Here is a 16,517-nt window from a genome sequence, read left to right as displayed (position 1 = left end):
CGGTGTTTTTCAGATGCTTTTCAGAAGTAATTAAGATAGGTCTGTCTGTGTTTTTCTGATGCTTTTCTTAAGTGGTTAGGTAGGTCCGTCTGTTTTTCTGATGCTTTTCTTAAGTGTTGAAGGTAGGTCTGTCTGTGGTTTTATGATGCTTTTCTTAAATGTTGAAAGGTAGGTCTATCTGTGTTTTTCTTTTGCTTTTCTTAAGTGTTGAAGGTAGGTCTGTCTGTATTAAAAGTTTAGTAATTTTGAAATTCAAGGGTCTTAAATGAAATTCTCTCTGAGAAAAAATTCCCAAGCCAGCCCACAAAACAGTGTTACAAGGTATAAATCAAAAATAGAAAAAAGGGTCGGGTCATTTACTTAAGTCCTAATTTAATGGAGTTCTCTCACTGTTAGCTTATTGCCTTCCAAAGGAAATAGCACATATCTTTAAATAAGTCTTATAGTAGTTGGTGATTGAAGGGATTCAAGTAATGTCAGGGCTGCTAACCAGTGTAATCAAGATTTCTCTGAGATTATTTTAAAGTGAAAATTATTCTTTGAACTTCTTTAGGAGCTGACCCCTATTGCATCATTTCCTGTGAGGGTGAAAAAGTCAGGACTCCAACAGTGAAGGACACAATCAACCCTGAATGGAATTGCAGTGCTGTATTCTACCGTAAAAATCCTCTGAAGAAACCAGTTAAAGTCCAGGTATAAAGCCTGTGTTTTACAAAATGCAGCATCACTGTTTGATATAAAGTTGTTTGTTAAAAAAAGCACAGATTGATTGAATTTGCTAATGGAATTCAGAATATTTGGTCCACAAGTTTAAAAAAAGACTCTCACAAAATTACTGAAGCATCATCAGGTCTCTGAGACCCATATTTCAAATTGTATTTATTTGGGTTCAATCTCGAGCATTGTTCATGCCAGAATCATTGAATTAGGTGATTCTGGGCATTGCTGTGGGTACTACAGCCTTGCAAGAAAAAGGTCAGTGTAACCTACATTTCACACTTTTTGGACTTGTGTTGAATACTTGCATTTAATTTGAGGTCATATTGTTTGTGTTTCAGTCTATCTGTGCAGTACTTGTTAACACAAAGAGACCCACAGTTTTTGATGAATAGTTATGAAACTTCTTAAATATTACAGTCATGGCTTGTATGCAGGTTGCACAATCACTTTGCTGCTGCTACTTTTGTTAAAATTTGTTGTCCATTTTACAGTCCTGTGACTACAACTAGTTATAAAGTTTCTGATGGATTGCCATGAAAGTTGGTAAATTTTATGGTCATAACCTGAAGTTGTGCAAATCAGCAAATCATGTTTTGCTTCTAAGATTTTTGTTAGAGTTACTTCCCTTTTTGCTGAATGCAGGGTATGTCACAAATCTAGTTAGAACAATTTGTCCTGCAGATTTTGATGGATTGCAAACAGTTTGGTAAAAATTTATGGTCATGATCTGATGATGCACAAATCAACAAGTCACCTTGCTGGCCCACAGTTCTTGCTAGATTTATTTACTTTAATTAGTGTAATATGTCCTGCAGTCTTTGATGGATTGCCATGACATTGGTAAAATGTAGGTCATTCTGCATACCCACAAGTTTTGCTAGATTTATTGAATTTTGTTTTATTAGTGCAACTTGCCCCATAGCTTTTTACAGACTGCTGTGAAACTTAATTTTTCACTGGGAATGAACACGTTAACAGATCACTTTTTTCCGTCAAATTTTCTTAGAGTTATTGCCCATTTTGTATTGTAATTTAATGAAGTGTATGCCACTATCTTGTTAGCACTAGTCTTGCAGTATCTGATGGATTGCTATGAAACTTAAGTTAATAAAAATGTATGGACCTGTAGATGCATACATCAACAAATCTCTTTGCTTACCCAGAATTGTTATTCGATTTATTGACCTTTATGTCTTGTAGCTTAATGCACTATATGACAAAATCTTATTTGCAGTTTGGATGGATTGCCATGAAAATTGTTACATATTGTGTTTGTCACCTAATATAACCATGTAACAAATCACTTAGCTTTAACAGTTTTTATTAGAGTTTTTGCCCTTTTAGTGTTGTATCATAATGCGGTGCATAGTACAGTCTTCATAATGCAACTGTTCATGAAGTTTATGATGGACTTCCATAAAACTTGGTAAATATGATGCTCATCACTGAAGATGAACATGTCAACAAACAACTTTGTCCAACAATTTTTATTAGAATTACCTTCTGTGTATTAGCTTAATGTTGTGTATAACACAAACTTCACTGAGCAATTATTCTGGCAGTTTTGGATGGTCATCACCTGAAGATGCACATGACAACAAGTCACTTTCATCTTTTAAATTTTAGCTCACCAGTTTGTAAAGCCATGTGAGCTTATGGTATGTTCCCATGTTCATTGTGAATTGTTCATGGAACCATGATAACCCATTTGGTTCAGCATTAGACTCAGAATCCAAGGGTTACAGATTTGATACCTGCTCATGCCAGCATGGGTCTGTTACCCAGAGATAGACACTTAGCTTAAATTTCCTTAATATGATATTGCCAATAATGTGTTAGAAATGCTATTAAAACAACAAAAAAACAACCCGAAAGCAGGTATTGTGCTTTATGAATCGTGTGTGGTGCATTAGTCCTTCAGCAACTGCTTGTTATCCTACTCTGGAGTCCATATCTTGAATACTGTATCAATCAGACTTGGAATAAGGTATTTATAAAAAAAAAATTGAAAGTTCAATAATGAGCGAGAATCATGCATATTAAGTGATCCTGTATCTGACTGGTAAACTGTGTTGCCACTCTCAAGCCATAGTTCTTATAAAATTTTGATCAAACTTGGAATATAGGCTTATATCATTAAGATATTGGATACGTTTGAGAAGGGGTGAGATTAACACATTCTAATGAGGCAGTATTGCTTCTGATTGACTGAGCTTGTTACCACTCAGGAACCACATTTCTGATCAGAATTTGATCAAACTTGAAATATGGGCTTTTATTATCAAGATCTTAGATAATTTCAATAATGTCTATATGTAATAATGATGTTACAATGCAGCTGAACGGATGTAGATACTCTACATTCTCATTTGAGTTTCATAAAAAAAAAACATGGAATAAGGCCTTATATCATCAAGATCTTCAACAATATTGAAGGTAAACAGGATCTATGCAAATATTTGAGTTGATCTGGTATCTGATTGACTGCTTGTTGAAAATATTGAAGCTGTTTATTTGTATCTGATTTTGATCAAACTTTATATGTTGGCTGTATTAATGAGATATCTTGCATCTATATTTCTCACAGGGTTTCTATAAAACTTGGTAATGAGATTATATCATCAATGTTTTGGATGATTTAATTTTGAGCAAACAACTTCATATTAATTATGCCCTTATCTTGAAAACAAATTTTTATCAGGATATAGTAACAGGTAAAAATCAAGATGATATAAAATTTAGGAGATAGTTTACATAGGTTGTTATTTGTGCGATAATACTTAAGCCAGATTAGTGAAATAGTCAGCTGTTGAGTTATGTAAGTAATGTGAGCAATGTCTGTCGCATGTGGGCCTCTTGTTATGAAAGTTATTGTCCATCTTGTTTTGTAAGTTATTGCAGTGTTGACAAAATCTAATTAGTGCAGCTAGTCTTGCATTGTTTTTGGATTGCTGCACAATTTGATACACATTATGGATATCTTACAATGTACATGTTATATCTTTTTGCAGCTGGATGCAGTGTATGACAGAGTTTTGTAAATGCAACTAATCTTGCAGTTATTTGTCACTGCAAAACAATAATATGGTCATATTCATGTTGAAAAATCAATCATGGTGAGATATAGGATGGATGAGTACAGCAAATTGCCCCAGATTTCTCAAGTTTATCTTTTGTATGCATACTATTCTGCCTGGAATCAGGAAACATTGAGGGGATTCATTTTGATTAGTATTATGCTGTTTTCATAAAATTAGGTCACAGTGACTCATACTTTATGCTTTGTTGACATGGCTTCAGTCTCAAGACACTGTTCGTGCAAGAATCATCAAATTATATGATTGATGTCTCTTTGTACCACACCTGAAAAAGAAAAAGGTAATGTGAGTTTCTGTTTAGTTTTTTGCATTTACCTCATGTCCACTTAGGTCTTTTTACCTCCAGGATACATTCTGTTACACTTAACATCATTAAACATGGGAGGGATGAGAACTACATCTTTTATCTCAAAAGTATGTCACTGTAACCCATATTTCACCACTGACTTGTGTGAAATTATGTGTTTTTACTGATATTGCATGGATCTATAAGGTAGTTAAGTGTATACATCTCTTTGTACTGCATCTGTACAAAAAAGGTGATTGTGCCTTACGTTAACATTTTGGTGGTTTATGTTTAAGTTTTTGAATTTTGGCTGAAGACTACATTTTCTTGACATTCTGTGTACATACTGACCTATCTAGAGTTTTGAAACTTGGTTAGGGGATTCATGTTGATGAGCATTTCAGTAATAGGTCACTATGGCCCTTTTTTTATTCCTAACTACCTTGGTTTAAGGTTTGTTTGATGTTCATTTGTATAACTTTTGTCAGAAAGTGACCAGCATTATATTGTCCAAGAAAACCATTGTCTCAGTTTATTTTCTGCTTGATAATTAATATTTACATTGACCTACTGGAGATATCTAAAAGCTCTATACAGGTGTTAATTACAATCTTGTTTAGATTAATGGGCATAAGGCATCAAGTTCTTTAAAGCCATATGGCCGAACTGTAAGTTACATAAAAAACTTAATTTTTTAAAATTTCATCTCAGATCTTTAAATGCAGTATAAAAGAAAAATTATAGAAAATTACCATTTCTTATGTAAATCAGAGGTGAAATCAAATATTTATGTACACTTTGTTTTCACAGATCTGGAATAATAACGTCCTACGAGATAAGTACATGGGAAAGCACCTGTTCACCAGTTCTGATGATTTTGTAAACTCGATACAGCAGGTAGATTTGGTTGACCGTGGCAAGGAGGGAAGTCAACAGAGACCAGGAAAACTTACAGTGCAAATCACTCAGACAAAGAACTTGTTAGCAATCTGAGTTGAGAGTTATAATCGAAGCTTTTTGATGAATTGTCGACGGATCTGACACACAGTAAAATGTTATTTATTTTTATACATGAAATATTGTTATGGTTTTTTTTACTGTCATGTTGTTAATATAGTCTACATATTGAGTAATGTGACAAGTGTGACATCACCAGGGATGATTCCAATGTACACAAGCAAATACAAGAATTGGGTTGCAATTTGTAAGAAACTGCTCCTTTTGTGTTTTGTGCAATTAAGCATTTACTTTTATGGATTAAAAAATTACATGTTCTATCTTTACATGTTTTGTTTACTTTCAGATCCGAGCTGTGATTTTATAGAATCTTTACTCTGATTCCATTATGTTCATGTTTACAACAGAATTATCTCCCTTACAACATCCTGTTTGAGATTTTTGCTAATGTGTTTTCTCATTATCTGACCATTTGCATGATTATTGCTTTCTTACAACAGAAAGAATTCTGATACCATATGGAGGCTCAAATTCTTTTCTTTTTGTAAATTTTGTTCATTTTATGTTTGTATAGGCATTGTATTTTTAGATACTGATAAAATTGGAATGAATAATTTAAAGTGAAAAAAGGTTAGGAACACTGCATAAAAAAAGAAAAGTCGGAATAATTGACATTTTATCGTGATTTTGATCTTTTGAGTTGAACATGCTGAAATATCTGGATAGTTTTTTCATTTTACTGTTTGTCTTGGAATTTTGAAATTGCAGTTTTTGCTGTAACAATATTTGCTATTGCAGATTCATGAATAGAGTGAATTTAACATTTGGACATCAGCACCATTTGCATTTGGGCATCAGAGTACATCTGCTTTTGGGCATCAGAGTATATCTGCATTTCACAATAAGAGTACATGCCCAATTCAGACACAAATGTACTTGTGTATTTGGGCACCAGATTACATGTACATTCTGGTACCAGAGTACACACCCTATTGGACACCAGAGTTTGTGTGCTTTCATAAGAAACAATTACTTCTCATAAAAAACAAATATTTTCCAATCCCAAATTAAAAATTTGAGAGGAGCGATACTATCATGAAATACTAGAAATTATGGGATGTTTGCTGCTTATAAAGTATAACCATTTAAGTGCAAATTATAATCCTTTTTAAAATTGTTTTGGAAAATCTTCAGAATCAGTGTAAACTTAAGTATTCCATATATAGTCTTCTAACTCAAACCAAAGACTTTGTCATATACTGTTATAAATCTTGTGCTTTGGTGTGTAAAATTGATTATATTTTTCTGGGTTTTTGCATGAAGTTAGAAAGTATTCTACAGGACAAGAAGAAAAAGTTATGTTAATTAAAACCGGATGTCATGAATCAGGAACTTAAAGACAGTCAGAAAAATGCTTCTTAACACTGTACAGAGCTCTGTATAGGAATTCAGTCAACTGGTTCAGATTACTTGCATTAATTAACATTTGATGGGGCAGAAGCCTACGATGAAAGGCTGGTATGTTGTTTGATTATATGATCTCACAGTGTTCCAGGACTGCCATTTCAGGCATGCCTGCAACATTTGGAACTCAATCCAGTAAATTCATATTGATTGTTTAACTTGAATGCATTAAAAAAAATATTTTATGCATTTTACTTACTTGGCTTGTGTAAAATACATAAATACATTATTTATCTAGAACAGTGACTGTATAACTATATTAAAACTGCATAGAGATCAAGTTAAACACTTTATGCTGGAAATAATATAAAGAACTGCATAGATTTGGAAGCTATTTGTTATGTTCAACAATGACAGATTTGGGTCCACACTATATTTAGTTTGGTGTGTGTAATATACTGGCAAATCAAATAAACATTTTCTGTTATTTATTTACGACTTCTCTCAGCTCAGGAACTGTTGATCTGATGTTCTAGAATTGTGCTCTAGCTTTCATTGTGAATGCCATTGGCTTCAACTGAAGGTTCAAGAACAAAACAGGATCAGTTAGGTAGAAATTAGTGTTCTTAGATTTAATTCAGATATTATTCATCCCTGACATCTATGTAAATTGGATTATTCAGGAAGTAAAGGTAACAAGATGCAATTGAAATTTATGAAATTGGGTTTAGTTTACATAGTGAGGATAATGAACACCTTTCGTTTTTTATAAAAGAAAATACAAACTGCTGATCCACTGAAAAAGAAATCCCCAATATTTTGTATGCTCAGTGATAAATTTCATGTCTTAAAGACAGCTGTCAGCTCAGTAATAAATTTCATGTCTGTAAGACAGCTGTCAGCTCAGTGATACATTTCATGTCTGTAAGGCAGCTTCAGCTCAGTGATAAATTTCAAGTTTAAGACAGCTGTAAGCTTATTGATAAATTTCATTTCTGTAAGGCAGCTGATCCATTTCATGTCTGTAAGACAGCTGTCAGCTTATTGATGAATTTCTTTTCTGTTTGGCAACTGATACATTTTATATCTGTAAGAGCTGTAAGCTCAGTAATAAATGTAGTGTCTCTGAGACAGTTAGCTGTCAACTTGGTTCTAAGTTGTTTTAAGTCAAGAATTTATTTAAATTAGTACATCAAAATACTAAACACTGGTATTTGTGGGCAAAATTGTATTGTTTTAGGAATATTTTTTCAACATTATAAAGTTAAATAATATGAATTACCTTTAAAGAGATAAAAAAATTTTGAGTTGATTAGCTTTCCTAGTTAACTTTTAAATGACTTTTATGGTTAGAATTTTCACTAAATATTCTAATAAATACACTGAATTTAATAAATAATCTTTACATGGGTATTTATGTGTGATTTTCAATATTCTACATGCATATATGTTTTAGTGGGAATGTATTCTATGTATTCTTGTGTCGTGATATTTTCTTTTTTTTACAATTATGCCAAGAAAGAATCAGTTATTTCTAATAGACAGGTGCTTGTTAAGACCTTGATTTCTGGTTCAAGAAGTACTGTTTCTTTTCCATTATTTAATAGTTGTTTACTTTTTACCTATTATTGTTAAAATTGGTCACCTTTTTATCCATGTGACTTTCTGTTATATAAGTGTTTTGCTTGTATATTATTGGTGCATTTTAATACACTTTTTTCACATCTTTATCTTAATTTTATTTTTAGTTTTTTTTTTATAATTCATGATAATTTTGGCATTTTTATTTTCATGTATGTGTCATCTTTATTGTACGTATAGAAATAACTGTTAGTTTAATTGTTATCATTCACTATTATGCTATTTCAGTCAGACATCCAGGTAATCTGCAAGAGAACCAGATATTTCAATTTATTTGTCTAGTTGGCGACTATACATTTTAACATTTTTCTACCCCAGCAGTTACTTTTCAGTTTTAGAATGTTTCAGTTATTATCTTGAATAATTGTCTTGAATTTGTCTGTTCTTTCTCAAAATGTGGCAGCTACTGCTGACAGGTATGTATTTAGTTGTAAATATTGATCCCATATTGTGAAAGTTCATCCTTGCACAGGAACATTTGTCACATGAAAATAAATGTAGAATAATATCATGTAGAGTTGAACTACCTAGTTCCTAATAATAATTTGGCACGCCAGGACTTCTTATAGCTTATTAAAAGTATTACCAAGTTACTGTAAATAATAATATTTCATGCTTATATTTGAGTGTTTTGAAATATTTACCATACGATATTTTCACAGTTTTCTGTAATAAATGTGAATGCATTTGTGTGCTTGGCATTGAGATCACACAAACAAGGTATGTGAGTTACATACACATCACCGTGCATATTTGTCAAATGGACTAGACATTAGTAAATATTAATAATAGAATATAAAGGCACTACCATAAGATCACTATAGTCACAATATATCAGAAATTATACTGCACAGTGTGTTGTTACAATATATATGTGTACAAGGAGTTCATATATGTAATAAAGCATATGTAATAAAGTATGGTCCAGTCTTTAAACCTTTGAGCACAGATCTTGAGCTTTAAATGATATTACAAAATTAAAAAATTTTGACGTATTACTCACATTTTAAATTATATTTGCAGAATATTACAACCTTCTAAGCCTTGCCACTTTTACAAATGTGCAAAATTTCCATGTCTAAGATATAATTCGACTATTACTGTAAATTGTTGGGGTTTGGGGCATATTTTTTGTGCTCAAAAAGTCTTGAGAATATGGGGTCATTTTATGCATCCTTCACTTCAGTGCCTTGAAAGCTCTTATATCAATCATTGCATCAGAAATTTGACATTTTCTTTTGAATCAAAAAGAAATTGAAGAAAACTTCATTTTTTCTTTGGTTAAAGATCAGATATTATTGTTAAAGTATGGTTGTGTCCCTCAACTATGCAGAATACTTAGCTAGCTCTGTTAAACAGTTATAGGGAAATCTATATCTAAAACAGTGATATTAAGTTTCTATGCAAAATTGGAAAGTATATTTTCATAAATGAAATAGTTGATAATTAATTCATTTGTCCTAGCTAGCTAGATAAAATATATGAATGATACAGTCATTTGCAATATATTTTATTATTTGTATAATGGCGAACAAGGAATGCTGTTCCTGCGATGATGTGCTTTCCTTGGTTTTCTTTCACATGTTGCCCTCTTGCTATAACAAATTCTGCCTTGTGATACTGGACTGCTGTCCTTTTGTATCGCCCCCCCCACACACACACACACCAGTTGTCTGTGTTTCTGAAATTGAACATCATGCACATATTAGTGTTACATGTACGAAATCATTTAGTGATTCACTGAATGTAAACATTGCTAAACAAAACTCGGTAAAACTCCAGTAGGTTTTGGCTAACTGATACAAAAATCATTTTATTGGAAATGTTTCCTCTAATTTCAAAAGTTGGTGCATTTGTGAACCCTACAAAAAGCATTTTTATTTTAAAATATAAATTATTGTAAACTACCTGCATACAATCACAGTGAAAGTTTGGACACTTTACTAGCAAAGAACTTAAAGAGTGAGGTACATGACTTTTGTGAAAAATAATTGTTTATTAATAGTCTGGATCAGTTTTCTTATTACTCAGTTGATCTGAAAAATGTCATTATGCTACAGTAGATGGGAATCTTGCTGTAAGAATATTGAGTATTTACATCTTTTTTTTTTACATTTTACAAATTACTATTTTCAGTACATTTGTTGTGTTTTTACCTTTTTACAGTTGCTCTTGTGCATTTTTAGTACAGTTCATGAAATGTATCTACCAGTTGACAGAATTTGTATGTCACCCATCCTCATCTGTTTGATGTCATATGATATACTGTAAATACATTCAAAGACACATCACGTATTGAAAGACACGCATAACTTATTCTAAATTCATTTTATATTCCATTTTTGAGAAGATATTTATTCAGTGGTCCCACTCTTATAAGGCCATCCCTTCTAGCATTTAAATATTTAATATGTTCTTTTAAAAATCACAAAACAGTTATCAAGGAATGTGATATAGTGTATTTCAATGTTATTTAAGATAGTTTTGAATAATCATCAATCGTGGCGCAAAATCACTTTGTCAGTAAAATCTTGGCACAAACATCAAGCTGTAATGAACCCTGTCTGTCAGTATCAATTTCTTTTTCATTGCAGTTTGAATGTATATTGACCTTGCTTATTCAGATCATTCTGATATTAAATTTCTCAATGGTGATAAAAAAGAACTATCAAATTGTTTTCACTTTAAATCCTGAACTTAGAATGATGACATTTTTTAAATTTTTGCGACATCTTATTCTGCAATATCAAGTTATTGTAGTTATTACACAAGATGCTTAGTATTACAAATGAAGCAGCTTCTCACATTATTGACTTTTTTCTTTTTTAGTCTGGTACCCTTCGAAGTATATTTCTTATCTGGTGACCATATGTCACACTGACTTGACCTGAATATTTTTCTTCTCAACAGTTAGTTGCTATCTTAATAATTATTGGTACCAATTATAGTGAGTAAACCCATTAGTAAGGATAATTGGATTATTTACCTCTTTGTATTTGTTGAATTTATGTTATTGGCATGTTGGAACAAATGCCAATGTGTTGAGTTTAGAAGTTAACAAATATTACAGTAGTGAAATTTTTGTCTATAAACATAATATGTGACCACTCATGAGGGGTAAATTTGTCAACTTTTGTACTAATATGACTGCCACAGGCAGCATTAGAGGGGTGACCATCCTTGAGGGCTACTTTTGAACGGAATCACATCAGTGCAGTGAAATTCAGGCCTTATAAAGCAGGTGCCTGTTGGTCAGGAGGTGCCATTAAAGAGGGGGACCACTGTAGCAGGTTCTGCTTATCTTACTCCTATTGTAAAACCATTACATGCCAGCAAATCTTGGTCTATGTTGGTTATTCTACTGATTATTCCCAGTAAACTGCATAGGCCCAGATCTGATGCCACCTTATGTGATAGCAGCTATGGATCTGACATAAACATGAATTTATATGGTAGGTACAGAAAGAACCTTTCTTTAATGCAGGTTTTTTCTTCTTTGCACTGACACTCCAAAAGATTATCTGCAAATTGCAAATTTATATTCTATGCAATATTATTTCTTTACAATACATTAATCCCTTGTATAATATCATATTGTATTTAATTGTCTTAATCATCTATAATTTTGATTCTGTAACATCATAAAAGTCGTTCACTGTCCATCATTCAGTCTGCTTGGTGTAGCAAGAAATTTTGGCTTCCTTACAAAACATAATCCTGGGGTTCCCTCCCAGCAAAAAGGTTTTATGAGAATCTTGTGCCTCCTGCAGTTGCAGGGGTTACTTGGATTGTTGCTGTGCCACTGCATTATTCCTTTTAGTTTTTTTACCCTTTCTCAATGTGCACATTTGCTTTATTTTAAATTGTGTCCATAACAGATGACATGTAAAATGTACTTGTGCATTAACGTAGTAGCTGGTTGTCGGATTTATTCTTGTAGCATGAAATAACTCAAACACTTAGAAGTAGTTATTCAAATTATGTACTGACTCAGAATTGATGACAGATAGACAATTCTTTATCACAGTTAGGTATATTATCAATGTAAACCAAAATATACGTTTTGTCTTTTAAAATGTATTCATACTACTACACTTGAACATTTCTCTGTAATTGTATTCACTTTAAAGTCAAGTCCAACTGCAGACTGCACAGACCCAGATCTGCCATTGCATTATGTACTGGCAGATCTATTCTTCTGCAGTTTGTTTCAGGAGTAATCAATAGAATAAACAACATAGACCCTGATCTGCAGGCGTAATATGCAATGGCAGTTCAGGGTTTATGTTCTTTGGAGTTGGACTTGATTTGTTTGTCCAGAAGGTATAAGGATGTATGTTGGATATAATGTTTACCAACTTAAAGGCAGATGTTTTTAATAATATATGTTAATATTTTCTTCCTATCTAGATTTTCCTTTCTTTTCTTCCATACAGTAATTAATACAGGATTTCACATTTGATTCAAGCTATGCCAATGACGGTGCAGTTTTTGTTCAGAAAAGAAGAAAAAACTTAAGTTATTATGACTTCACAAAATGAGTGACAGATTTTCAACCATTTGTGAACTGAATTTCAGTTAAATAAATGACGTAAACTTAGATACCTTTGGGATTATATATTTAAATGATTCAAGCTTACTCCTGTTTAGTACCATAGGTCCAAGGGTGTTTAGTCACATCATTAGCTTATCTCCCTTTAACCATGGTTGTTTTAGAAAATGTACCATGTCTTTTTTAACAGTTTGCTGCTTCCTTTTCTTATTCAAGCAATTTTTGAAAATATGTTCTTTATACTCAAATTTGCTCAGATTTGAAGAAGACTTGATGTTATGTTATACAGAAACATGTAGTTATATCAGTGGCTGCATGGATTGTAAGTGTGTATTTGATACCTCATTAACCTGTGTATTAACAGTACAAAGCTTATCAGATTTTCTCATTGTTCATGGATAGCGACTTCAGCTTTGATACAACTAAACTTACTCTTTTTGCACAGAAAACTTTCAGAGATCATTTGGGGTTTACCAGTCTTAAATAATGTTTCATGTAATTAGCAGAATTTAGGTATGTTGAGTTAAAATTTATATCTACTATGAAATGAGACAGAATCCTTGCATATTTTGCACATTTATGAAATATCTGACGTGTTTGGAGGAACACTTTTTAAGCACAATGCTTTGTTACCCCAAATAACTCTTTACCTTTTGCTGTTGGAGGTGACTCATTTGTTTCTACATGCATTTCCCAGATGGGTCTTGACCATTTGCAGAGGGAGGTAACTCCCCCATTTCCTTGGAGAAAGCATTGACTGGCATATTTAGTTCACATGGACATAAGACCCTGTGACCTTGTTTAGCTTGGCACTGCATCCATCAAGTATCATCCATTGTGATGCATTAGCACTCTGGGAACCATATTTCTGATAAAATTTCAAACACACATGGAATATGGGTTTACATCATGAAGAGTTTTATGATGGGTAGGATTCATGCATGTTAAACAGGTGATCTTGCGACTGAATGATTAACCTTGCTAGCACTCTGGAGGTCATATTTCTAATCCAGTTTTGATTAAACTTGAAATATATGCTTTTATCATTAAGATCTGTGATGATTTCGATAATGAGCAAGCCCATACATACTTTTAAGGCGATCTTGCAGCTGTTTCACTGGTCTTGTTACACTTCTATATGTCTCATTTCAGATTTGATTTTAATAAAACCTGGGATGGATGAGATCCACACATGACAGTTAGGTGACCTTGAATCTGATTGAGCTTGTTAACCTTATGGATGCCTAATTTCTGGTTGGTTTTATCAAACATGGAATATATGCTTATATCATTAAGGTATCAAATTGGTTAATTAATAATTTAGATCCACACACAGTAATTAGGTGACCTTGCGTCCAATTGATTGAGCTTGTTATCCCTAGGGAAGCCAAGTTTTGTAACAAAAGTTGCTTATACTTGAAATATGGACTTATATCATCAAGATCTTGGACGGGTTTAATAACGATTGAGCCCCATACATTTTATTGAGATAATATTTTATCAGATTGACTGAGTTCTTGATGTTTATGAAAGTCATGTTTTATCTGATTTTGTGCTTGTATCATGCTCTTTGATGTTTATATAAAGCAAGATCCATGCATATTAATGAGGCGGTTTTCTGTTTGATTGGATGATCTTATCTCCACTGGAATAAGGCTTATATTATCATCAGGTTCTTGGACAATAGCAAATGGGAACAGGATTCCACACATAAGGAAGTGATCTTGCACCTGATTGGCTGAACCTATTGCCACTCTTACAGCCATATTTTTTTTTTTAAATCAAGCTTCAAATAATAGGCTATAATAATTAGATACCTTGAATCTGATTGGTTGAGCTTCTTACCTCTCTATGCTATATTTTTCATCCAGTTTCTATAAAACTTATCTCATATAGAGCTTGGATCATTATGATCAAGAGACTATAATATTGTTTATCAGTATATGGTACAATAATTGAAATAAGCATCCTGTAAAATTTGGGAGATTATGTATATAGGTTGTGTTCATACAATACTGCATAAGCATGCTTTGTGACATGGTCAGCTGTTAAGTTAAGTAAGCCAGGTAAATGATGTCAGGCCATCTTGGGCCACATGTTTTGCATATTCTATGTGCAGTCATATTCGATACAGTCTTTCCTTAAAATTTATGATAGTCTTAAAATTTCAATGTCTAGAAAGAATTACCAAAGAGATTACTAATTGTCTTCATACCTCATCATTAAATTTATTCATAAATGGAAATATAAGATCCATTTTGGATAAGAAATTTCATATATATATATATATATATATATATATATATATATATATATATATATATATATATATATATATATAGAACCAGTAAATTCAGGGCCAGTAATCTTTTATCTCCCATCCATTTGGAGAAAAAAAGTTGCATGTACATTTACTAGTGAATGACGGTTTGCTGGATAGAGTTGATCTTTGGTCAGCATGATTATATTTTCTGCAGTAAAATCAGTCTTTAAAAATCACAGCTATGAAAGACCACCTGTCTTGAGAGGCCATTATTTTTGTTGAAAAGGAGATGGCTTTTCAAGACCAGCTCTTTTGTTGTTGTTGTTGTTGTTCTAGGGTTTAACGCCATTTTTTCAGCACAAGATAGGCCATATATGGCGGCCAGTATAACTGGTGGAGGAAGAACCCTGGAAAACCCAGGAAAGAACCACCGACCCACGAGAAGCTACTGGCAGGCTTTCCCACGTACCCACGCTAGCCGAGCCTTGGACTCGAACATACGCAGACAGAGGTGAGATGGCAGTGATCCGGAACGGTGAGCGCTTTTGTATGTCCATCATATATGTGTATAATTCACATATGGGATCTGATGTGTTGTTCTTGTCTTAAGACCATGGCATCAAAGTACTAATGGAGATTGTATCCATGACCTATTGATGTTTTGTAATAATGACAGTAGTTGAGATGCTAAAGTCCTCAGAGCCATTCAGTAATTCAGGGTTTTGCAGGAGCAAAATTTTGGTGTCTGATTTTAAGTTAGAACATGACATTATTATAAATTGTCTTCATCAGAATGTCATTGACTTGAAATTTGATTAAAAACTGAAGAAAATCTGAGCATATTTGAGATATCAAAATGCTGTCAGTTTCTTATATATATGATATGTATGCTGATATATTTGCCTACTAGTTATTATTCTGTAATAAAAGCGCAGTAAAAACAGTGTTGTGTTACATTTATTCACATATTGGTAAAACTGCAATAAGGTATTGTACCAAGGGTCTTGTGTTTCTAAAACTTGTAAATGAAAGATAGAAAGAACTATCACTGGTGAATGAAAAAGATTGTTGTCTGTTCAAGTTACTATTTCGTGTGCAGAGAATACTGAAGTACATTGCCTAGTATGCTGTATGCAAAGCTTACCCAACAAGGTTTCATCATGTTATAATAAAATATGCATTCAGATTATTTTTTTATGCTGAATTAGCTCAGACGTAATCTTCACCAAGGATGAACAGCATAATACAATTTTAACATGATATGCATTACTAGATGTACATCTCTCCGGTGGCTGTGTTTTCACTATTGCTGGATATCACTTGATTTTGAACTCGGTAATTGATGCCAATTGAAACCACCAACATAATCATAAGAAATGGGTCCAGGGGCTGATTTGTGGCTACTCAGTTTTGCAGTTTCCTGATGTAAATACATTTTGCAGCTATTACATTTCCTAGAGCTAAATCTTGTGCTTCTATTTTTTCATTAAAAATGGGGAAATTACATTTGGCCTGTCCATCAATCCTTCTTGTCAATCATCCCACTTTCATTTCTGTGCAATGGCACCCTTAATTATTAGATTTCTACCATTTTGA

At 32.8% G+C, this 16,517-nt stretch overlaps 1 protein-coding gene across 1 annotated transcript in view; it reads left to right on the top strand.

Annotated features, from left to right (window-relative positions):
• LOC149798821 (calpain-5-like) overlaps positions 1-15,864 on the top strand; it is a 96,673-nt gene extending 80,809 nt beyond the window's left edge. Inside the window, exons 12-13 of the mRNA XM_089957717.1 lie at positions 554-693; positions 4,915-15,864. Coding sequence (XP_089813843.1) covers positions 554-693; positions 4,915-5,097 — 323 coding nt within the window. The 3' untranslated portion in view covers positions 5,098-15,864. The remainder of the gene's footprint in view (positions 1-553; positions 694-4,914) is intronic.
• The last annotated feature ends 653 nt before the right edge of the window (positions 15,865-16,517 follow it).

Source organism: Sinohyriopsis cumingii, chromosome 5 (genome assembly GCF_028554795.1).
Source record: "Sinohyriopsis cumingii isolate HCF-2022 chromosome 5, ASM2855479v2, whole genome shotgun sequence".
Lineage (NCBI taxonomy): Eukaryota > Metazoa > Mollusca > Bivalvia > Unionida > Unionidae > Sinohyriopsis > Sinohyriopsis cumingii.
Note: the sequence above shows the minus strand (reverse complement) of the source record. Positions and strands in the feature narration are given on the sequence as shown.